Source organism: Siniperca chuatsi, linkage group LG21, assembly GCF_020085105.1.
Source record: "Siniperca chuatsi isolate FFG_IHB_CAS linkage group LG21, ASM2008510v1, whole genome shotgun sequence".
NCBI classification, from domain to species: Eukaryota; Metazoa; Chordata; class Actinopteri; order Centrarchiformes; family Sinipercidae; genus Siniperca; species Siniperca chuatsi.
Genome location: NC_058062.1, coordinates 21,153,210 through 21,177,410, shown reverse-complemented (window position 1 = coordinate 21,177,410; position 24,201 = coordinate 21,153,210). Strand labels below are relative to the sequence as shown.

Genomic DNA, 24,201 nt, shown 5'->3' with positions numbered 1-24,201 from the left:
GCTGATTCGGAGAAACAAAACAACAACAACAACAACAACAAAAAAAGAAACATGACAGGAGAAAAATTCCACATTCTCCCTTCATACAACGAAAACGAGGCAGCTTAATCCGCTCAAACAGAGAAATGAAAAGGTTTCCACGATGACAACAAGAGACAGAACAATTTCATAAACGAAAAAAAAAAAAAACGTTTGTAATGGGTTGTAAACATGAAGAGTCCGTTTTTTTCTTCTTGTAGCCTATAATTTGTTTTAAAACGTTCACGTTTATAAAGGATGGACAAGAAAAGACAAGAAAAGAAAAAGGAAATGGGAAAATAGTATCCTCTTCCATCCGTACATGTATTAAGTATGAATGGAAGAGGAACAAACTGGATTGTTATCCTAAAAGATAAGAAGAATCAGTCGACTTCCTACCTGTACATACTTTTGACAAATTAATTGGATAAAAACATTTTAGTTTCCGTTAATGCTTTTAGTTCATTTAATTAGTTCATTTAATGTTTGCATCTTACTTTTTAAACTGCTTTTAACGCGCTTTGAACTTTTGTTAATGATGCCTAAAATAGCATCAGCTGTATATTCCGGTTGCGGTTAGAGGCTGTAAAGTAAATATTAAATAGCCTACAGTGAATTAAACGACATGCTCCTTCTCTGTTCCAGTCCGGGCCACTACCGCCACCCAGCGGCCCAGGCGGGCCACTACACCCGGGCCTGCGATTCAGCATGGGGCGGGAAGCCGGGGCCTTCAGCCGGGAGGCCTGCTGAGGCGCAACAGTAATTATTCGGCCGTAACAAAATCTAAACTTTTAGTTTGAAGCAAAAATGTCTTCAAAAATCTTTTTCATTCATGTATTAACTTATTATCTTCTTATGACAGAACGGTCATGCTCGGCTTTCATTTCTTTCCTTGTTCTTATCTGGGCTAACATTATGTTATCAAAATTAATACGACCAAAACACAAATTTTCACCCCAAAATAATTTACTTCTATAGAAAACAGTCGATTTAATTCGTGGGCTCTATTGGGAAGCAAATAAAATTCTTGTTTTGACAAAAATACCGTTTCCGGTTGGTCACATCCAACGACTGTCACTAATTAACGCAGGCTACTCGCTATGTAGATTAACAGCCGTCAGAAATCATTTATAGCATGCTAGTCTTGGTCTTGTGTTCAGCGAACACCCGCCGGTTTGGAATCACCGCGGCTGGATCAGCAGAGGCCCCGAAACGCCAAAACCGAGCCTGGCCATCGAAAAGGCAAATGATTTTTTTTCAATAACGAGCGTCGATACTGAACAAACGCTCCGTCCGCCAACAAGTCGATATTAATTCATGGTAATCCTCACCCGAGTCTCGCGCGGCGGAAAACTTCAAAGCCTTTAATGGGCCAGATAACGGCGCGCAGCTCGGCTCATTCACTTCCTCAAAGAGTCGAATTATGGCGCGCGTGCCCGCCACGTGCACGCGGCCTGATGGATTACATTGATGCTGTAGGATCAAATGGACGACTCCCGTTGAATTTAGGGTGACACGTATGAAACAGAACCATATGCCGTCGTGTCATTTGATAATAATTTAATGTCATAATAATAACTTTAAAAAATAATAATAATCACTGGCGTTGAACAGTTTGATTTAAAAACCAACCCAGTCTCTCTCAAACAGCCTACTTAAGTTTTTAAACTTTAAAAAAAAAAAAAGTAATAAATAAAATAACTCAGGAAGTGTGGATCAGATGAAATCATATCATGAAGGTTCAGTACACCTAGAGGCCATTGCAGTGGACAAAATCCACTATCCTATTTTAGAATTTTATGTAACCCATTAGATTTAAGTCGATTTTGGATCTACTTTAAAAAAAAAAAAAAAACTGGGTGTGGATCACAGCTACAGCATTCAATCTTAAATATTGTTTCTCTCTTTTTTTTAAAGCCTCAGGAGGCAGCTGGGTCCCGCAGATCAGGATATTACTGATCGATGTGGGGAAGATTCGGACACGTGGAAGGCTTCTGACAACAGCTACGGGGGGGGGGGTGCAAAGAAAAGGGCCTTTATATATTGGTTGAAACTTCATGAATAAAGCCTAAATGTATCTTTAAGGGTTTACAAGACAGTAAAAGTAATATCTAAACACAGAAAAACATAAAGTCTGCGTTGACAAGAGGAGTTTTATCATTTCTCGTAGTGCCCTACATATCTCACTGACAAGAACTATGGAGAACTATGTCATCAGCCCTCCACCGAGTCATACAAATTAAAGTCTGTTATCGACAACTCGCCGTGTGACTGAATATTGCTTGCATGTGGAGGGTTGCTCTTTCTGACAATTTATGGGAGAGTGGCGAAGCGAAAGGAACTCTTAAAAAAGTCTCACATGAGATCGCGGCTACAGTTTGTCAGAAGGCACGCGGGAGAGTCTGGAATCAGCTGGAAGAAGCTGCTATGGTCAAAAATGAATAAGCGCCGGGTTTGGACATCAACCCAGTCCAGCTGTCCACTCACGATCCCCATTTAACCCGACTGAGCCTCAGCAGGTTCGTAAGAACGGACGAAATCTACTAAATACTATATACTTTATAATTAAACACACACACACTGTATATACACAGTCGTGCTCACAGCCGCACCTTTACCTGAGGAAGACTATCTGTGGTGGAAATGTGTCATATCCATATATTATAAAAGTGTGTACACAAGTGTTACCCAGCACCTGCAAAAAAAAAAAGTATGGATGTGTGTCTGTGTGAATGCGTCTCCTGATGATTGCCTGTACTTCCACTGTTATTTGATTGAAAGATCAGAATCAGAATCAGAAATACTTTATTGATCCCCAAGGGGAAACTCTTTTGTTACAGCTGCTCACTGTCACGTCAGTGCACACAGGAAGAGAAGTACTAAGCAAATCAAAATATAATACACTACAATACAGGCAAGATAAATTAAGTACCAAGTGGATTAACCGGTTGATGATAAGTATGTACGGTATAATAATACAATGTAATAATATAAGTAATAAGTAACAGTGCATGAACTGTCAAGTTAAGTGTATCTTATTAAGATGATTATGAGACGGTGGATATTGCACAGCAGTAATAGAAGTATGAATAAATATCAATAAATAGGGAATTTTAAACTGAAAACAGAGTATATTGCACCGGAGTATTAAACAGAGAATATTGCACAATTGTTTCAAGTATTGCAGTGACGTTAATGGTTCAATGTCCAGTTTATAGGGTCATACAGACTGACACTTAGAGGGAGGCGTTAAAGAGTTTGATGGCCACCGGCTGGAATGACTTCCTGTGGTGCTTAATTAATATACTCATTGTTTGGTCATCAACAGTAAAAGGTCTCAACTGTTACTCCATAAAGAATCACCAGCGGTTTAAAGTCCAAATGATTTTATTATTAAGATTTATTTTTTGACTCAAGGTCTATTTATAGTCTATTAGAAATCAGATAAATGGATATGTCGCCCTCTGGTGGCTATTTCCAAACTCTTCACTGTTGGGAAATGAACATAAAATCATACAGAACTACAGATAAGATTAGAGCTGAAAATAAGGTATTTTTCGGTTGTCACTCAAGGTCTACTTACTTGCTTGTTCTGGAGCTTTTGCCCATATCACACAGTCTTCATCAGCAGATGCGGTGTCCTCAGTTGTCGTGGAACTGCAGGTGTTTAAACTTTCCATTATTCTGAGCACTTTTGGAACTTGTTGGCTTAAAAGTTGACAGTTCATTCATGACCTCGGAAACAGCAGCTGACAAGTTGTTCAAGTTCAAGATTAATTTAATTATAATGTAATATATCTATACGCATCTTTTTAGTTCTAAGAAATAATTCTGGTAAGGATTGTTTCATAAAAAAAAATACTATAATATTGTCTATAATATTGTCTTCTACATAAAAAAAGCAGCACTGATGGTGATAATAATAAAACATTTTATTTGTATAGCACTTTTCTAAATACTCAAAAAGACACTTTACAAGGAGAGAGAAAGCAACAATGAAAACATGTCATGAATAAAAATAGAAACAACTTTAAAAAGAGATAATACAATGTCAGTAGAATTGAGGGTATTTCAATGAACACCATGTTAGCGAGATAACGTAACAGAACTACATACTGGATTCATGATTAAACTGTTATTCATCAAATTGACCGTTTACAAAATTCACTTCATCTTGTATGTGTTTATTTGGAGTTATCCAGCCAACTGTGATTGGCTGCTTATTGAAACACCCTGCAGGTAGGTGTTAACTGAATCCATCTCGGGAGCAGTGAGACGCAGGCATGACGTTTTCTACAGGAAAAGCAACACTGGAGGGTGTGTCCGAGCCGAGGTGGGGGGGAGGGGTTGCAGACCTACTGTGTCCAGAGCTGCAGATATACTGTATTTTGGCCACTGTAGCTTCCAGATGCAGCCATGTTATGGGCTCAAACCTGGCCCAGTACTGCTGCTAAGTCACTGGTGATCATGTGAGTGAGTGAGTGATGATGAGGGGTTGATGTAAGGCAGTGTTACATCTTCACAGCCGATACAGCTCTAGATAGAGGGCGGGGGTGGGTGGGAGAGACAGTAATAATTATACAGCACTTGTCTTAAAGTGCTTTAAAGTGAAAGGAACAAACATGTTAACAGTCATTTTGGAACAAAAGGGATGGAGACTTGTACTGATATCTTCTAGATTTGACTCCCAGCCAACAGATTAATAAAACTACAATAACAAGCCACCAGTCAGATGCAAGTTTAGAAAAAAGTGAGCTTTCAGTTGTGTGTTAAAAGCAGGTAACTGCGCTAAACTGTCCTCGTCGGTGGTTGTGGCTGGGGAACATCGAGGTCCTTTTCAACAGCAGGGCTTCAGTCTTCACAACACAGAGAAGCCAAACTGGCATGTACATGTCACAATGTTTTGCAGAACAACAGTCAGCTGGGTTTTTTCCGTTGTGGTCCTTGCTGTTGGTGCTCACAGACGAGAGGTGTAGGCGCTGTAACGTCAGAGAGAACGGAAACAGCTTTCTGAAATAGTCATGACACCTCCTAACGCACAATATAAACAATCTTCATTCTGGAGCATGTTGAAGGGGTACGTTAAAAAAATAAAAGTAAAAGAAAATAAAAGAAGACAAAAGTTAATGTTTCCCCTTCTCCTTTCCAGAAGCCTCATTTGACAAAAAAGTTGGGTTTTATGTTCAAAAACATACCAGACTGAAGGGAGAATTTTGTCACATTTACTTTGACAACTTGGCGCCCTGGTTTGGAACACACTCTTGATAAAAATAGCCTTTTTCATTTAACATATGGAAAAGGGGGGCTGGGGGAGGGGAGAGACACTATTCATAATGGGAAGGATAGATATTTTCGTAACTAGAGCGGGAGAGGAGGATGGGGAGATAAATTCTTAGTGAGAGGACAGACATTTTAACTTATATCCAGTACATGGCATAGATCATACATGAGGGTCAAGGCAACACATTTTTTTTTAAACCTAACTACTCAGTAATCAATCTCAACTAGTTCTCAATGGTGCCCTTCCCCGTTCCCAAACACAACGTTCCAAAGGAGGAGTGGGGTGGTGGAGGGGCGTCCCAAGTCCTTCCTCCTTGATGCTGGGTCCAAAAGGGGTGGGGAGGAGGAGGAGGGTGTGTGTGTGTGTGTGTGTGTGTGTGGGTTGGGGATGCGATGTGAAGGGGGGGCGGCTAGTTCCTGGGGGTCTCATTGATTGTAGAGGGAGCGCTGCTCCCAGGGCATGGCCTGGATGGTGCGTGGCACGGGGGAAGGCTTGAGCGTGGGCGCTCCATTCGGATGGAGGGAGTGGCCGATGGGGTTGATGGTGGTGAGGGGCCGCTGGGGGGCCAGAGAGAAAGTGTCCTGGTGCTTCGGCTGTAGGGGGAGGTGGGGGAAAGAAAGGGAAGAGAGAAAGAAATCGGTGAGAAAAAGACAGAGACAAAGATTGGGAAAGGAGAGATGGGGTGGAGAAAAAAAAGAATGGGCAAGAGAATAAAATATCAGTGACAGCAGAGTGACTTCTCAGATAAAATAACACTGTTTGATGCACTGGTGAAGTTGAGATGGATGAGGAAAAGAGGAGTTGGGAAAATGCCACGCTGCTGCCTAAACAGCACAGCATGCAGCTGTGACGCGCACACACACACACACACACACACACACACACACAGAAAACCAAGGGCAACACCGCAGAAAGCAACAATGAAGGCGTTGTGTAGAGTTAGAGACAGACATGGAGAACATGGAGAGCTGGGCTGCACACAACTGAGCAACATCTCTTTATATTTTCCTATCTGTTGTGTCAATGATTCAAATCTTTCTCTGTGGGCTTGACAGGATGTCTGAAGGTTTACTCAAATCATTATCAAGATACAGCAACTGTCATGGAACACATAACGTCGATATGTTACAATATTAACTGAGGTTTTCAAAATCACACACTATTAAGTCACATTCATCTGATTGAGCAGGATTGTTATGTTGTGTTTTGATAATTATTGTTTATTACAACATCTTATTTTCGTTGTCTTGGCCATCATTTCTGCAATATCAACACGAGGCAAGAAACACGAGCAGTGAGGTGATCGGACAGGTCTCAGTGGTGTTGCAGCATTCCCACATCTTAGCAATTAACTCGGTGAGTCCAATGTTATTATTGCAGATAGTATTCAAGGCCAAAATGACAAAAACAAGACCAATGTTTTAATAAACCAGAATTGTCCTTTAAGATCTTTGTAAGATTTCTATTTTATTTTAATATAACTTTTTGGGGGCATTTTATTGGTTAGTGACAGTTGAGAGATGACAGGAAATGAAGGGGAGGGGCACCTTATCCTTAGCCCAACTTAAGATTTTTCTAGAAGATATTATTGTAAAGCTGAATATCTCAATATGGCAATTTGGTCATCAGTAGACTCATGACATAGACCCCGCTGTATGTAGTCCACAAATTGTGGCAGCAAGGCATGCATTTGAAAAACTCTGATGTGTAATTTGTCTTTGTTCTAATTACTTGGCCGGTGTTCTTCTCTTGAGCTCTTTTTAAGAACTACTTATGGTATTTCCCAGATTTAGTTATTTATCTGGTAAAAAAAAAAGCCATAAAACGAAGGGAAAAACATATATTGGTCGACTTCAGCAGATTCTTAATAATGACTCAGATCTGGATCAAGTACTAGTTCCCTAGTTCCATTTACCAGCATTTAAGACCTCTGAGATGACTGAATATCACCTCAGATTTTGTTTTGAACACTTTTTGGACCTGCACACTCCATTTTCCACATTGTTACATTAAACTTGATGCATCTTGACCATTTCACCAGAGAAGGCATTATAAATAACTGCTTCAGTATTGACAATATATGATGAAATATGATTAATGTGCAGTCCCAACTACAACATCAACATGTACAACACAGAGTTGAGTGAATGATTAGTGTCAAAGTGGGAAAGGCAGGACTAAGTTAGCAGCACAGCCCCAAGTTAGTAGTGTCCTACCGCCAGAGAGACTCCGCGAGCCCCAGTTAAAGAATGACCCCATCAACTGGATTTTAGTCTGTTGGTTTTCTTTGCTGGGCACTATGAGCATTGTTGGGAGGAAAGCTTCAACCATTATCCTCAAACTACACTAAAAGCTAGTTAGTAGTACTACTAATCATTCCTATTGAATCTAATGGGTACAACTATCAGGAGGCTCATAATTCTACCAATACAAGGCCTGTATTGTTTTAAGTCCCAGTGTTTGAGCCAGCACTGAGGGTCAAACGGGCTCATTAGTACTCATCTAGATGCTTTTCTTGTGCCCCTTGTATAGAGCAGTGCTCTACAATAAACAATACTGTCCAACTGTAATAATATCAAAATTATGCAACAATAGATAGATATATTATATTGGACTAATGTCATTTGTACTTACATTCAAAAAATTATGCAATATGGATGGATAATAGGGTGATCAAGCAAGTACACCCTGTTGTTTTACCAGGGTTTAACTGTGCCAATGACAAATATTTCATCAGTATTTTACTTCATATTTTTCTTGAAGTAAACTTCAAAAGGACTTCAAGAACAAAAACCAATTTATGAGGCACTCAAAATTATTTCATAATTATTATTCTTAAACATAATCCTTACATTAAAAAGTGGCATTATATTTGGCGATGACTACCTGCTGGTAAATCAGGACTAAGACTACAGATTTCAGGGGCCAGTTTCACAAAGATAGACTTTGACTACGGCTCAGGTCAAACTAGAAGTCAGACTTCAGATACACATCTAAATTCATCCGTTGCACAAAGCTGTCTAGTTCTTCTTAAGTGGGACTAATTTGCCATGAATTCTGGGTAAATTAAGACTTTTCAAACTAAAAAAGATGGCTGACCAAGTAAAGTTAAACAACTCCCTTCACTCCAGCAGAAAACATTTACAATGACATTTTACTGGGAAAATTCAGCAAATACAAAAAAATCTCCCACCAATTATTATTATTTTTTTTAATCATTTGGTGCCACTGGTCAGCAGGTATCACTGATTGATACCATGGAAACACTAGTCAGCAGGTGTCAGTGATAGTTACCATGGAAACACTGGTTAGCAGGTGCCACTGAGTGTTACCATGGAAACACTGGTTAGCAGGTGCCACTGATAGTTACAATGGAAACACTGGTGAAACTCTCTTAACTTACATTAGACTATCTAAGACCAAAATAAGACTGGCCTAATGCTACAGACCAGTCTAAAATATCTTGGTGAAACTGGCCCCAGATGGCATCTAATGATAGCTAACTTACTTAAAATGAGGTATCATTATAGTGTCAAAGACTCCAAAAAATACAAAACAGATTTGCACAACCAAATCTATCAGACTGTGGGTGTGCAAACCTGTTTTGATCTTTCTGGACTGTGGCAGTGGTTACACGCACACAACATCTCTTTTTTGTCTGTGGTTGAGTGTGAGGATTTTTTTTTTTACCTTCATAGTTTTGTAGACTGAAGTCATCATCAATTAAAATGATCTTGAAATATTGATGTGATGTGCTTAAAAAAGGTCTTATTATGGGATTCCAAATATTACTATAGTTTGTTTCAATGTTACTGTGATATCAGTGCCCCAAAATATTTTAACTGAAAACAGCAGACTGAAACCCAAAATATTTAAGAGAGCTAAGGCAGTGTCCACCAGGCGTCTCTACAGACAGCTGCACTCAGACCTATTGTCTATTCAGACATTTTAAAGTGCACCTCTCTTTATCTCAACTCACTATTAAAGGTGCTATTGATAAGATTGATAACATCCAGCCACTAGATGACGCACTCCACCTCCCCCCTTCCATTCTATTGGTTGCCAGTTCTTTGCACAACCTGCATATTTCATGGTCGAGTGGAATGAGACTCAGACTCAGTCATATTAAGTGATGAATCTTTCGTGATAGAGTAATTAATTAATTTTGCAACATATAGCTATACATTAGCTATAGATTTAGGTTACTTTGTGCAGTGGTGTTTCATGTAACGTTATCTTAGTTAATCTTAGAATATGGCTAGCATTGATAATTATAGGGGTCCTATATTGCAACACTTACCGTAAAATAACATTTCAATCATCCTTACACTAAGGCATTAGGTAAATATTTACATTTTAATCCAATCAACGAGTACAGTACAGTACATTGTAAGGATGCTATTAAAACCCACAGCGCTCAACATTAGACAGAGTTGATGTAAATTAAAGTTGATGTAAGCTAGCGTTAGTGTTAGCGTAGTGTTGACCTAACATTAGTCGAAGTGTTTTCTTGCTGAAAACAAATCCCATAGCGGATTATAAAAACCAGCTGAGTGCCACACAGCAACAATGGCTACAGGGAGAAAGGACGACTGGATGATCATGTCAGTATTTTCAGATTTTTATATTAACGTGAGTACCGTAGCTGTTGAGCTCAAAGCAGCTGGCTATATGGCTAGTGAGCAACAAGTACCCGGCAAAATGTCTCATAATAGGGCTAACATTAGGCATATGAGATGACACTCTCAAGAAAAGTCTGAAGCAACACATTAATTAAGGTTGTAAGGACTATGACTGTTGGTAGTTGTTTATTTTATTATGCAGAACTAATTTTATGGGTTATCGTTGTTCGGACAATTAAGCTAAGATAGTTATGTACTAATGTCAGTGTCCGTTTTTTCCCCACACTAACTGGCAACTATACCACGTGATACCAACATCATTATACTTTTGAGAAGCAGGAATCGAACATCAGACATCTCACACAGAGATAAACAAAACATTCATTTTGGACCCGTCAAAATTAAAATAAATAAATTAAATTTTTTTTGGAAAAGTGATACTTTTATTCCACACCTTTCTAAAAGCTCTGTGGATGTATTATTATTTTTTAAATATTCGTCTACATAAAAATGTCATCAATATAACCTTTACAAACAGTTATCTGTCCTATCCACGGTAAAGAGGAGGAAAGACATGAGCTGTGAGCAGAGGCTCCCGGTGGACACTTAAGCATTAAAATATTAGTCCCTCTCTCCTGATGTTAGTAGCTAGACAGGGAGAAGGCAGCTAGGCAGCTAGCCAGCAGACAGCGGATGGCGGGTGTGCGGCGGTTCTCTCTCCTACCATGGGGTTGGCGCTCAGCCTAGTGTATCCCGAGCTCATCTCCTTTACCTCAGGCACCAGGGGCTGGAGCAGGGAGTAGGAGGAGGACGGGTTGGCGCTGGAGGAGGAGACGTGTTTGTTGGAGGACGAGCTCCTCATGCTCTGCTGGCTGCTCTGAGAGGATACAGAGCTGGGACGGCCCTGCTGGAACAGACAGAAGCTCAACCCACTCTCTCATAACAACAAAACCACTATTAACTTATAATGATTTACCCAGTGCACTGGCCCTGGAATATGATTACTCCTCCCTACCTGGTGGGGGTCAGGCACAGGCTGGCTGCTCACACCGCCGCCCTGCCCTCCCTGGGACATGGGGGAGACGCAGTGGGAGGGCAGAGGTTCCTGCTGGCCGTGTCCTCCATGCTGCGGTTGCATCATGGAGTTAGCACTGTTCTGCTGTTGCTGCTGTTGCTGCTGCTGCTGCTGCTGACGGCGAGGAGTGTTGGCGAAATTGGAACGACGACCGCCAGACTGGATGGGAGGAGGGTGGAGAGCAGGAGGTGGACAGAGAGAGACAGGACGAAGACGGATTTTGTAAATAATTTCTGTTATTATGCACATTGTTTGTGCCACATGCATGCCAGTAATGCACATAGTTTGTGACAAGAGTGAGATAAGATATAGAGCGGAGGAGAGGTGACAGATGAATGTGATGAACAGTTTTGCTTTCCACAGAGAATCAGATTCTTCAGGTTTCAGAGTAAATGTTTAAAGTTGATGTGCTTCAATTGTGTCTTACACTCATTACCTTTCACTACCCTATCTCTCTTTAAACCTATTAATATGAGGGGATGGAGTGGTCAAGTTGTACACACATACACACACAAACAGAGACACTCACACAAACTAATTCTACCAAACCTAGAAATTATAACTATACAAACTGTCAACTCCAACATTAACATGAATCTATGACTATCTTCTGTAACCATGACAACTATATAAGATACTTGCCTTGTCAACTTGTCCTCTAACCCTGACAACTATAGTATTTTGCTGACATTAATGTTAAACCTAACCCTCTCCCTGACTTCTTCCCTGAAGAGTTAGAGCTACAGTTGACCGCTAAGCTTTCATTTTGCCTCATCATTCCTTTAACATTAAGCCTGGTAGGAAAATGCAGTTTTTTTGTTTTACAACCTAGGTTTACACAATAGACCAGATTCCCTGCCAAGAATATGTCACATGAATTGAGACAGGTTTGAAACAAATCCAGTTTCCGAGTTATATAGGAAACGTGAATGTACATAAGTTATCGTTAACTGCACATTACGCACATAACTTGAGTCAAGTATGGCAAATTCAAGTTGAAATAGGAAGTAGTTTTACAATGCAGCGGACTATTAAAAAGACATTTTGGGTAACATTTAAAAAAGGATAGGTTAAAAGGAAAATAACCACTTAATTTAATTTGTCTAACTCAGGCTGCTGAAGCCTCATATTAACGTCAGCTGAATTATGGAATGTATTTTTTACTGTCGATTTTGTCCCTCATCACTTACAATGGAATTGAGTAAGGAGGATCTGTTCACGGCCAGTATGGACAGGAGAAACAATTACTGCAACTGATTACTCTTTCAATGTACATGTGAGTATAACAGTATTATTTTAAGACAGACTTGAAAAAATGTCCTTTAATGTACACCTTAATTTTCACTTTCAAAATAATTAGTTTTGATAAACTGGTTGTGTTCAAAACCCAGTGATGGACTTTTAAAGGTGTGTCTAATAGTAAGGGCCGGAATAACCCACTAGGAGGCCCTGGGGAAAAATTAGCTGTGGGCCCCTCTTGACATCCCCCATATCTCCAATTCTCTGTGCATTTTGTATGTATTAGTTAGCAATTAGGTAGTTTTTGTTAGCTTAGTTTGAGAAACATGCACCATGTAAGTACAATATATGCTAAAATAATAAAACTAGATTTTAACTCAGGGCTCCTCTTCAAGTTGGGGCCTCAAGATTACATACAGTGGTGTGAAAAAGTGTTTGCCCGCTTCCTGATTTCTTTTTTTTTTTTTGCATGTTTGTCACACTTAAATGTTTCAGATCATCAAACAAATTTAAATATTAGTCAAAGATAACACAAGTAAACACAAAAAGCAGTTTTTAAATGAAGGTTGTTATTATTAAGGGAAAACAAAATCCAAACCTACATGGCCCTGTGTGAAATAGTGATTGCCCCCTAAACCTAATAACTGGTTGTGCCACCCTTAGCAGCAACAACTGCAATCAAGCATTTGCGATAACTTGCAATGAGTCTTTTACAGCGCTGTGGAGGAATTTTGGCCCACTCATCTTTGCAGAATTGTTGTAATTCAGCCACATTGGAGGTTTTTCGAGGATGAACTGCCTTTTTAAGGTCATGCCACAGCATCTCAATAGGATTCAGGTCAGGACTTTGACTAGGCCACTACAAAGTCTTCATTTTGTTCTTCTTCAGCCATTCAGAGACCCCACAACAACATCCAAAATACTCTGTGGACTGACGAGACAAAAGTTGAACTTTTTGGAAGGTGCGTGTCCCATTACATCATGGCGTAAAAGTAACACAGCATTTCAGAAAAATAACATCATACCAACAGTAAAATATGGTGGTGGTAGTGTGATGGTCTGGGGCTGTTTTTTTACCCAGTTGGATTTTGTTTTCCTTTAATAATAACAATCTTCATTTAAAAACTGCATTTTGTGTTTACTTGTGTTATCTTTGACTAATATTTAAATTTGTTTGATGATCTGAAACATTTAAGTGTGACAAACATGCAGAAAAATAAGAAATCAGGAAGGGGGCAAACACTTTTTCACACCACTGTATGTAGTTGTTGATGGTCTGGGGGCTTGGGGTAGTGGCCAGCTTAGCCCAGTTCATATTGAAAAATATAAAAAATAACCCAAGTTGTAGGGAAATATAATTTTCCTCACTCTGATGAGCTTGGAATGATTTCCAAAGTAAATTGTTTTTTGTGCATGGGTTTTAGATGTAATGGTCAGACACCTGCTCTGACAGCCATCAATAGTTTGTCTTTTCTTTCATATTAAAGTCAAGTTAACACAACCACCACTGCAGTAAAACAGACAGATTACAGCCCCAAGGGAAAAAATTTGCAGCAAGAATTTGTCGTGACGATTTTCCATTAAAAAGCCAAGCATTTTGAAGCAGTTATATCAGAGATAGCCTCAATCAGAAATGTACCAATTATTGGGATTTTGTTCCTGACCATCACATCTAAAGCTCATGTACAAGTTGGCCCTTACTCATAGCTCCAGTTCAATCTGCTGACTCTGCCACACACAACACATACACACACACACGCTCACTCACGCTCACACCAACCTGGTTTTTGGCCACGGCGCTGCAGCGGTGCTGGGCCAGGTCCAGCATGGTTCGGTAGCTCTTAAAGCAGGACGGGCAGTTGAACCGGTTCTTATGAACCAACCCCCCACACACACACACACACACACACACACACACACACACACACACACACACACACACACACACACAATTTGGATTACTATAATTGTGAGGAAAATCCACTGAATTGTTTTCATTCCTTAAGCTCTAAACCCTGACCCTTTCCCTAAACTTAGCCTAACCCTGGTCTAACCCTAACTCCACAGCATGCTTTCACTACAGGAGGGTTGGCAAAACGTTCTCCCAAGCAGGATGCTTGTAAGACTGTAGCTGGAGAAAGGACAGAGAGTCAAGAAAAATGTGCTACAATATGTTACATGCACACACTTCATCAAAGCAAATATAACATATGCCTTGCCACACATGCATACCTACTCACACAGAGACACACCCACACACCAGTGTTTTTCCTACATAAGGCCAACTGTGGCGCACCGCCAGTTTTACCACACCTGCCACAGAAACATTAATAATGTAAATTCCATTATAAATGTTAAATCGATTAATAAAGTTCCTCTTGGCGCACAAGGGGACAAACAGCGCTGCTCTCACAGGTATTTGTGAGGAGCAGTTTAACAAGGCAAAAGGTCAGAAGCTTTTTTCACTGGTATATTGAGTGCTGAACTCAACCAAAAATTAACCCAGAGTCCAAAGTAAATTCATTTAAGCTGCAGATTTTTTTCCCCGTTTTCTCCTCTCACTTGGAAAAGGTGCAACCATTAGAGCTAACCCGATAAAAATCACATAGGAAGATATCACATTTTTTGAAACTCCCAAATATCGATATCAAAATCCCAGTATCAGATGGAAGATCAATTTCTAAACAGGATTCATCTGGAAGAGTGGGGTTAACTAGCGTGATGCTCCTCATTAGTGTAGTTAACAAGAGTTGACAAGAGTTAACTACACATTGTTCTGAAGTAGAGTCCGACTGACTTATTGGCCTATCGCAGATATATTGGTATTGGCATATATGTTAGCTAATGAATAGATATTATTACTTTCAATATATTTGACTGAAAGAAAGGCTGGTGTTACTATATTGGTGTCACTAGTTTATCCAGCACAGTGTGCTGACACTACAGAGGTAAGCAATGTAAAATGAGAGAGAAGAAGGAGCTCTCAAGAACTAATGTCATACCAGTAAAATACAGCTGGTGTCAAGAAATGTAACAGCCACCTCACTAATGGTTAAAACTATAAACCCGTACAAAAATGAAAACTACCAACATAAACCACAATGTTCTGAACAGACACATTACAAACACTAAGAAAAAGTAACATTTGCATTTTGGAACATAAGGTAGCTAACTTAAACTGCTTTCAGCACTAGGCAGTGCATGTTCGGAAATGTGGGCCGTCGCTATAATACTCTCAGCACCACGCAGCACATGTAGCAGAGTTCCTTGTGTACAGCTGAGCAGTCGTAGTAGGTTTGTTCACAATAAGCTGCTAAACTAGTTTGTGAAATACATTGCTGGAAAGTTAGTAAACATTGAACCAATCATTTTCCCCTTTCAATATAAGTAATATAACCCTGTTCCTGACAACTGTCACATCACTCATGCTTATCACAACTGTTTGCTGTGTTAGCGAGGTAGCTAGCCAGCTATAGTTTGTCAGTCAGTAGCAAACTGAAAGGTAAGCATCAGAGCATCTCTTCATCATTCTGCAGTTCAGCAGACAAAGGTGCGGTGGTAGTTTGAGGCTGCTGAGTGTTGACTTCACGCTACATTGTTACTTAGTTGGTGAGTTGCAATGCTGGAAAGTAAATAAATAACGTCCCCATATTGGAGCCTGTTTTTTCACTGGATACATTGAACGTTTCCCCTGAACGTTTATAGCAGAGGCGCTGTTTATCTCTTGACTCGGTAGCAGCGAACCATGAGTTAATGTTTGTGACCGTAACATTAACGGCCAAATTCACTATATCGACCACCATATCGGTAATCGGTGAATGTTTCCCCTCTAAAATTGGTATCAGTCTCAAAAATCCCATATTGGTCATATACTATTCCATCCATCCATACTATTCTGAACAGTATTTTATACAGTGCAAAATTACAGCAAGTGGTATGTTATACACAACACACTCCCCAGGCAATCAAATCAGTTATATGAAGGCGGCTTACCGTTCATTCTGGATAGATATCTTACTTGTAGCATACATTACAACAGTGCACTCAGCCTGCAGGGTCTGGCTCTTCTAACCTTTTTAAGCTCTTCAGTTTTTTCACCATACAGGTAAGCTTACAGTTAGCTTGCTCGCCTTCCAAGCGTGTAGGATAAACTATGGTGGCCGCGAAACTCTCAAAAAACGTGAACGGCCTTATCTAGAGCCAGTGTTTGGTTTGGCCGTTCTGGGCTACTGTAGAAACATGGCGGTTCAACATGGCGGACTCTGTAGATAAAAACGGCTCATTCTAAAAAGGTAATGAAAACAACGATTCTTATTTTCAGGTGATTATACACTAATGAAAATATTATATTCCATTTCTGCCAATAGCTCCTCGTAAATGTTACACACTGGACCTTAAATTACCATCTTGATTTGGATTACATGCAGTTAGTGTTAATATATTGTAGAAATCCCACTTCACCCCCACACATTTGAGGGAAACACTGCACACACCCTCTCACAACAAAGAGCACAACAGAGCATCATACCAGCCACAGCAAAGACTCATCACACCATAGCTGAGGCACGGTGTTCGTTCACAACACACCATCACTTTTCCACAGACTCTCACACCATCACACACAGGCCCACACAACTAACACGTCTATTACAGTGCTATTTTAGTGGCATTAACAGTGGATTTTTACGATGTAGAATTTTAAAGGCAAGCTTAACTTGAAGTTCTTTTATAGAGTCATAGTACTAACAGTGAAGCGGTTATGAGATGCCAAAGTTTAGTAAATTATTTTGTTGTTTAAAAAGGACTTGGAAATCAATGTCAATGGAGATTTTGACTGTAAAATCTGCTCAGAATAAATCAACAGAGCAGCTAACATACCAGGACAAACAGATGAAATATACCTCATTAACATGAAGTAACGCTAAACTTAAACATTTTGAAGATGATGGTTTCTAGAAACAACTGAGAGCTTATGGAGTGAACGTTTATTTAAAGTTATTTAAAATCTGACAAATGACAAATGAAGCGTATCAGGGTGTAAATGAGTTGCAAATATTAATAAAATATTAAATAATTAATTAGACTTTTATAAATACATTTTAAATTTGCCTTTCATACATTTAGTTTAACTCATAAGTGAAATTATTGGCCATGGTTACAAGTGCAACAGAGCTCATTTCTTACCACACCCAACCCTGAGGTTGTGTGTGCAACAGAAACAAACAAAATGAAACAATACTTTTCAGCTTGATTTTAAGTTACTCTATACATCTGACATTGGACCATTTTTACAAACATGGTGATTTACTTCTACTTGATCTTGGTAGAAAAGAAGCCTAGTTTCTGTGTTTGGTCATTGGTTGGTCAGACCCTACACAGTCTCTGACGTTACATAACAGCACAGACCTGAGCACTAGTGACAAGCGGATAAAGCAGTCCAGGTGAGATTTCTGCAGGAGTAGAACAGTCTAATATTAACCAGAACATTTAAGTTTAAAATGCTGTCGCTGTAGCCTTCTCTGCTGCCACTCAAAACGTCACAGCCTGCCTCCTGCAGGCTAAAGCACACCGCCCCCCACCTCCTCTATTAAAGCAACAACATGTTAGACCTGCAGACATGGTGTGCTGCACAGTAAGAAAACAGAGCCCTCTAGGAGAGTGCTGGAGAGTGATGCGACAGAGTAGACTAGTGAAGGCTTTTTGGACTCACAGTGCCATTTTTGCGCCCTTGTGAAACTCTAAATGACCAGATCTTATTCATTAAATGGTTGAAAGAAAGCTGTGATTAAAATGTGGTGGTTAAAGCAGGGCATTTTTTACTTCAGTGGAGTTTTGACCACTCAACATCAGGGTTGAATGGCTAACAACTTTTATTGAACGTTCAGACCAACAATGGCATTGCAAAAATCAGCCTTAAGGGTTCTGGTCTGTTGCACTAGCAAAACCTCCTGGTGTGTCTGGGTGCCAACATGGAGGGAGGTGAACTGGGAGGGATATTGTGACAAGTATTATGCCCTCCTGCTGAAGCACCTTGTTAGCAGGTGAAGAAGTGCCTAGTGACAACACGTGTCACAAAGGTAGCACACTCCTGTCTACACCGTGTTCTTGGCAGCAGAGTTAGCAGTGACAAAGACTGCACGGCAGAGGGAATTGACATTCCAAATTGAGAAAAATGGTGATAATGATGAAATAATAATGATGAAGCTATTTGTTGTTGATATTCCTAATTTGCATCAGAAGGGAGTGACAAACCATTAAAGCATTGAAATACTGTCTTCAACTGAAAAAAGTAGAGATGTCCATTAGGGCAGATCGGGGTATATTTTAATGGATTCCATTCTGTTCTATACTGTGTTTTGTCCACATCAGCCTGCTAGTGTTGCAGCGCTGCTCTCCTTAATGACAGCCTACAGTGCGAGCATTTCAAGTGAAATATGCAAGTGAAAATTAAGAGTGTGTGAATGTAAAAATTATGTGCGCAGACAGGTGAGTGACTGAGTTCAGACGCAGAGGTTGGCAAAATACACAGTCAGTGAACTCTGACGGAAACAAATCCTTTCTCTCTCCTCTCTGTTTCTCATTAGCAAAAAGCAGAGTACAAAAACATAGTAGCAGCTTCTGATTTTAGCAGACACAGGCCAACGCTTTAATCGGTTAAAATGACAAACGTGGCTGGCGGTAGGTCATATCAGCTATTCCTCATTAGACTAATTCTGAGAGTCATTTGTTAACAGCTTTACAGCACTTATCATAGCAATGAATGTAACTGTGTGATTTCAAACCAGTCACTGGAATGTTCTGATAAATTACCTGCAGAATATTTATTCACATCTGGTGATTTATTTTATTTTTTTATTGTGTATTAATGCATGGCTGAATGCTAACTGTAATTCATAAACTTGACTATCAATCACATTCAGAAAGTATTTATGTAGCAAAACAAAATGTAAATTTAATTATCTCATTACATTTCATTCAAATACAAAACATGCAAGCTTTCACATGTTTTGCTGCAAAATTAATCTCACAGAATAGTTAAATTAATGCAGCCCGACACACACCATCTCAAGCATCATCCACTCTTCACAGCACCATCTCACACAGACGCACCTGGTTGGACGCAGCAGCGGTGCAGCGGTGCTGGGCCAGCTCCAGCATTGTCCTGTAGCTCTTGCAGCAGGAAGGACAGTCGAAGCGGTTGGGCCCATCATCATGGATCCTCTGGTGGTTACGGAGATATCGGGCCAGGCGGAAGGCCTTCCCGCACAAGTCGCACATGTAGCGCTTCTGACCGTGGATTCGCATATGGTTGCGCAGGGACATGTAGTTGGTGTAGGGCTTGCTGCAAAAGTCGCACCTGAGTTTTGGACATGAAAATAGGTTACAAGTGAAAAGGGGTAAATGACAATTCAGACATTTTCCTGATGCTCTCCACTTACGGTGACCTACAACGAGTGAGGTGGTAGGCGCTCTGTGTCCTTTTCAACTCACTTAAAATGTACATGGAATGCAGGAAAATCGTAATCATCTACATAAAGAGTCGAGTCCCTACCTGAAGTCTCCAGTCTTGTGAGTGAGCTTGTGGTTGAGCAGGGAGCTGGCATGCTTATAGGCGCAGCTGCAGAGATCGCAGACGTAAGGCCTCTCATCTGATTCCATGTCGTCTGACACCGTCGTCGCCGGCGCTGGCGCTCTGGACTCCATGGAGAGACTGGAGCTGGAGAGTGACGCTGAGGAGAGACTGGAGCTGGAGAGGGCTGCTGAGGACGAAGGGAGCTGATCGCACCAGCTGATGGTCGAACTTGGCTGTCACAGAGGAGAGGAAAACATTAAAGCTGAGTACTACAACTATATCAACAAGTCATTGAGTGTGTAGGGATGGTGTATAGGGAAGGTTGCTGCTTTGACTGTAAAATCTGCTCAGAGAAGACACACTGGGTGACATTGGCACATTTGGTTAGGTTGATGTAAGTGCACAAGCAATTGAGTGCACACATGACTGAAACTACGAGGCACGTCTTCAGATTGTGTTCCATAAATGATAGGGACACATCATTCTATCAAGTCCTGCTGTGTTGTCCATTACATGATAAAAGTCCAACAAAAAAATAAAATCCGCCATAGAATAGCCCTGCATCTTGTCATAAAGAAAGCACCGTCCCACACTTACATGACATGTCTGGTGAAAACGATCTGTAAGTGTAAAGCTTTGTAGGGAAGCAGCTCAGCACCACGGACAGCAACTCTTCCCACATTAGAGATCTGCATGGGCCTAAAACTGAGACCCAAACCCGGCCCGTACCAGCATATTTAAGACCCAATCTGACCAAACCTGAATGCTGCTGCTAAATGCGAGACCAAAAGCTGTATTTTTGATTTATTTAATCCGGTACTGACCATTAGCTAGCCAGGCTAATGCAACACATTGGCTACACTTCGTCTCTGTTGCTTCCTTTCACGGGGCATCGAGTATCTACTTGCGACACATGCAACACATGGACCGAGATAATTAGCCCAGTCATAGAGTCATAAGTTTCATTTGAAAATAACCAAACCCAGCCCGAGCCTAAAGCTTTACACAACAAAACGATTGGAGGCAGAACTCCAGCCTTCATCACCCTGAGTCAAGTGTGGATACACAAGCTTCTCCCCAGACAGCTCTGGCATGTCTGTAGATGAATACCTTCTCTCAAAAAAGTTCTTAATGGTACAGCACCATTCTACTGCATCTTCTGCAAATCCACTTTCTTTGTATAAGTTTGTTTAGTATGTTGACTGAGTGCTCAATGTAACTTAAGAAACCAAATGCAAGTGGACAACAAGACAATAAAGAAATCATCTTTATGACTTTGACAACACATTTAATACCACCGCTGTAAATTGAGAAACACATTCACCAATTTGACAGCACATACACTCCCTGGCCACTTTATTAGGTATAACTATACAATGTAATGTAATGCAATCCAGTACAACAGCTCTGCCACATATTGTGCCTTTACAAAGCTTATAATAGCCAGGTGTTGTTAAAACTTTCCAAGGTGTTAATTAAACTATATGTTTATTACTGAGGTCGTAGTTAGTGGTGATGTTGTACTGTACTGCATTATAATGAAATGTGTTTCTAATTGTCTTGTAATTTTCTTGTCTCTAAAAACATTAGAAACACCTCTCAATATAATACAGTCCAGTACAACACCACTGCAAACTAGAACTTCAATAATAAAAAAACATATAGTTGAATTAACACATCTCTAACATTATCTTTGTTAAGGCAGAATTTATGGCTGAGCGGTTATACAGGTGTACCTAATATAGAGTGACCACTGAGTGTGTGTGGCATATAGAAACACACTGCAAATAAGTTTCTCATGTCCCCCAGAAACCTCTGCTGTTGTGTCTTACTTGAAGCATTTCTGCATTTGCTGATGTTTCTGTTTTTCAAGCATGCTTCTTTAAATTAAGCCTTGTATGTGTGGTCAAATTATGTTATCTTAAGTTGCAATGTGTTGAGCTCTCTTGGCCACAGTGGTTCAGAGATCAGAGCACTGAAATAGCAGGAATCGATTTAAAAAAAAGACATAGTAAATAAAATGTTGTGCATGAATGTATGGTACTACACCTTTGAAGAACCTTATTGACAGATTGGTTGTTCTTAAAAAAGGGGGGGAAACCCTCCAGAAAGTATCTGCTCATCATTGGCCTCTAAACCATTTCCTTGCCACTGTACATAAAGTGTGCCATTTTTACAAATCAACTCTGATGGCACTCCAGAGATCTGCAGCTGAGATGGGAGACACTGTGCATACAACAACTCTTACTCAGGTGCTATTGTGCATCCGATAGGGTATGTAAAAAACAGAATCAATGATGAAACCATCAATGATGCTAAATCATAATTTTGAAGATGCAGTGTGTGAATACATATAGCTTAGGGAGACTGAAAGGAGAAACAGCCGGTGAATGACACCAGGTGAGTGACACCTGGAAAGTGCTGCCAACTCCCCTTAATGATAACAGAGTTCTGTGAGTATCATAAACAATGGGAAGTTTGGGGAAATTCAACAACTTACTGGAAGAAGCTAAGATCCCCATACACACAGTGTAATCAAGTTGATTTAACTTGAGTGTGTGAGACAGCCAAAGACACTTGACATAAAAGTAGCCTGTAAGGCCGCCCACATTCAAATGTAGAAAAATGCTTAAACATATAAATTAATGTGTGGGTGTCTGTGTGTGCTGTGCAGATCATCTGTCGGCTGAGAGCGACCATGAATGAACCGTACAGTCTGGCATCACAAAGAGGTCTTTCAAAGTCCTCCGCGGGGCGTCTTCCGCTCCCGTTTCCTGTGGGACGCCTGGTCGTGTTTACTTTGCGCTGTTCGCTAACAATATTGCAGGCCTCATGCATACACTTCTACTTTGACTGCTCAAACAAAGCCCTTGTGGTTCGCGATATTGGAGCAGACCTTAAGCACCGTTTTATACACGGCTTTACCCAAGAGAAAAACGCTGCCTTGTTTAGCACGGGTTCTGCTGTTCGCTAACCGTACTCTGTTTGGCTAAGGCAGCCAGTGTTGCCTGACGTTAGCTTTAGCTCGGTGATGCTTGGCTACATTAACATGTATTTTCCAAACCCCTCGGTGTCAATACACAACGCAACAATGACATATTGCTGGGCACACACGTCCAATTACACTAAACCCTTTATGGGGGTGTAATAGATACAGTATGTAGGAGCTAATAATTACTAGCCACTTAGCTCGGCAGCTAAGAGTCACACTAGGCCATGAGCCGCGCAGCATGACGATTGGTACGTTAGCAGGGAGCTAACGAAGCTGTTCTGTGACATAACTTGCAAGCTTCAGATCACCTAGTGTTGCTAAACTGTATTCCAGACACTCAATTAACAACCCTGTATAAAAAAACCCGATACTTCGCTTAGTGCTTAGTTAGTAGAATGTTGCTCCATTAGCCGTTTGACATAACGTTAGCTATTTGTTGGCTGGGCTCGCTAGCTAGCTAACGGAGGTGGCAGCTGGCTTTCTTACTCCGGAGTCGTTGGGATCCTTTTTCCAGAACAATTGAGAGCAGTGGCCGAAAGACTCTGTCGATGTCACATAATTCACTCCATTTCTGTCTTGAAAGTCTCCATGTGTGCTGCCGGTATTTGTCCTGGCATACATCGTCGGTTTTCGGATTCTTCGACTTTTTCTAGCTTAAAAGAAATAGGGCCGCTTTGTAGGGATCTTCTTCCGAAAAGAAAAATATTTTTTCTGTGAAATGAGCGTTTTGGCGGCGGACATATCGAAGCTTACGGGGCATTACTGCCGTCTACTGGACTGGAGTGTGAGAACACAGACTGTGGAGAACGCAGTTTATGAATGACATAAAGATAAGCATAAGTTGTAGGCTACAACAAGCTAGTGTTTTACGTTTCAAATATCACTTGAACAAATTCAGCAGTGGTGGAATGTAGCCTAACTATTAGTAGGCTACATCTACTTGAACTTGATTATGTTAATTTCATGCTACCTTATTCTTCTGCTTCATGACAGTTCAGAGGGAAATACTGCACTTTTACAGCTATCTGACAGCTATTAGCCTGCTATGTTCACATTAATGCATCTGTAATAATAATCCAGTGATATATAGTATAATATGCGCAGGGGCTATTTTCTGTAATTAGTACATTCTATACTTAAAGTACATTGGGCTAATTTCCTTTTACCTATGTAATATTTTCATTGCAGGAATTATAGGCTACTTATAATGGAGTATTTTTACAATGTGATATACAGCAGCTTTTGCTTAAGCAAACTATCTGAATACTTCCCCTACCGCTGATACTAAGACAGTCATTCAGGTTGAATGTACTGCATGTGAAATACACTTTTTTTTATAGAGTAAATCATGTTTACTTTGTGTGATCAGTGTGTTGTTCGTATTTTCTTACATTTAGTAAT

At 40.3% G+C, this 24,201-nt stretch overlaps 1 protein-coding gene across 5 annotated transcripts; it reads right to left on the bottom strand.

The window, feature by feature from the left end:
- Positions 1-3,929: 3,929 nt before the first annotated feature.
- Positions 3,930-23,557, bottom strand: LOC122869260 (zinc finger protein 646-like). Of its 5 annotated transcripts, none has more exons than XM_044182072.1 (7): positions 23,287-23,557; positions 19,788-20,041; positions 19,346-19,592; positions 14,016-14,105; positions 10,937-11,155; positions 10,646-10,828; positions 3,930-5,892 (listed from the first exon to the last, which is right to left on the bottom strand). In XM_044182072.1, exons 1-7 carry the CDS (start codon positions 23,419-23,421, stop codon positions 5,725-5,727), a joined length of 1,296 nt encoding a protein of 431 aa, XP_044038007.1. In that variant the 5' UTR covers positions 23,422-23,557; the 3' UTR covers positions 3,930-5,724. The 5 variants fall into 5 exon arrangements, with proteins under 5 accessions (XP_044038007.1, XP_044038009.1, XP_044038008.1 ...); XM_044182074.1 differs by having other exon boundaries at positions 10,694-10,828; XM_044182073.1 differs by having other exon boundaries at positions 10,646-10,825.
- Between the last annotated feature and the right edge of the window lie 644 nt (positions 23,558-24,201).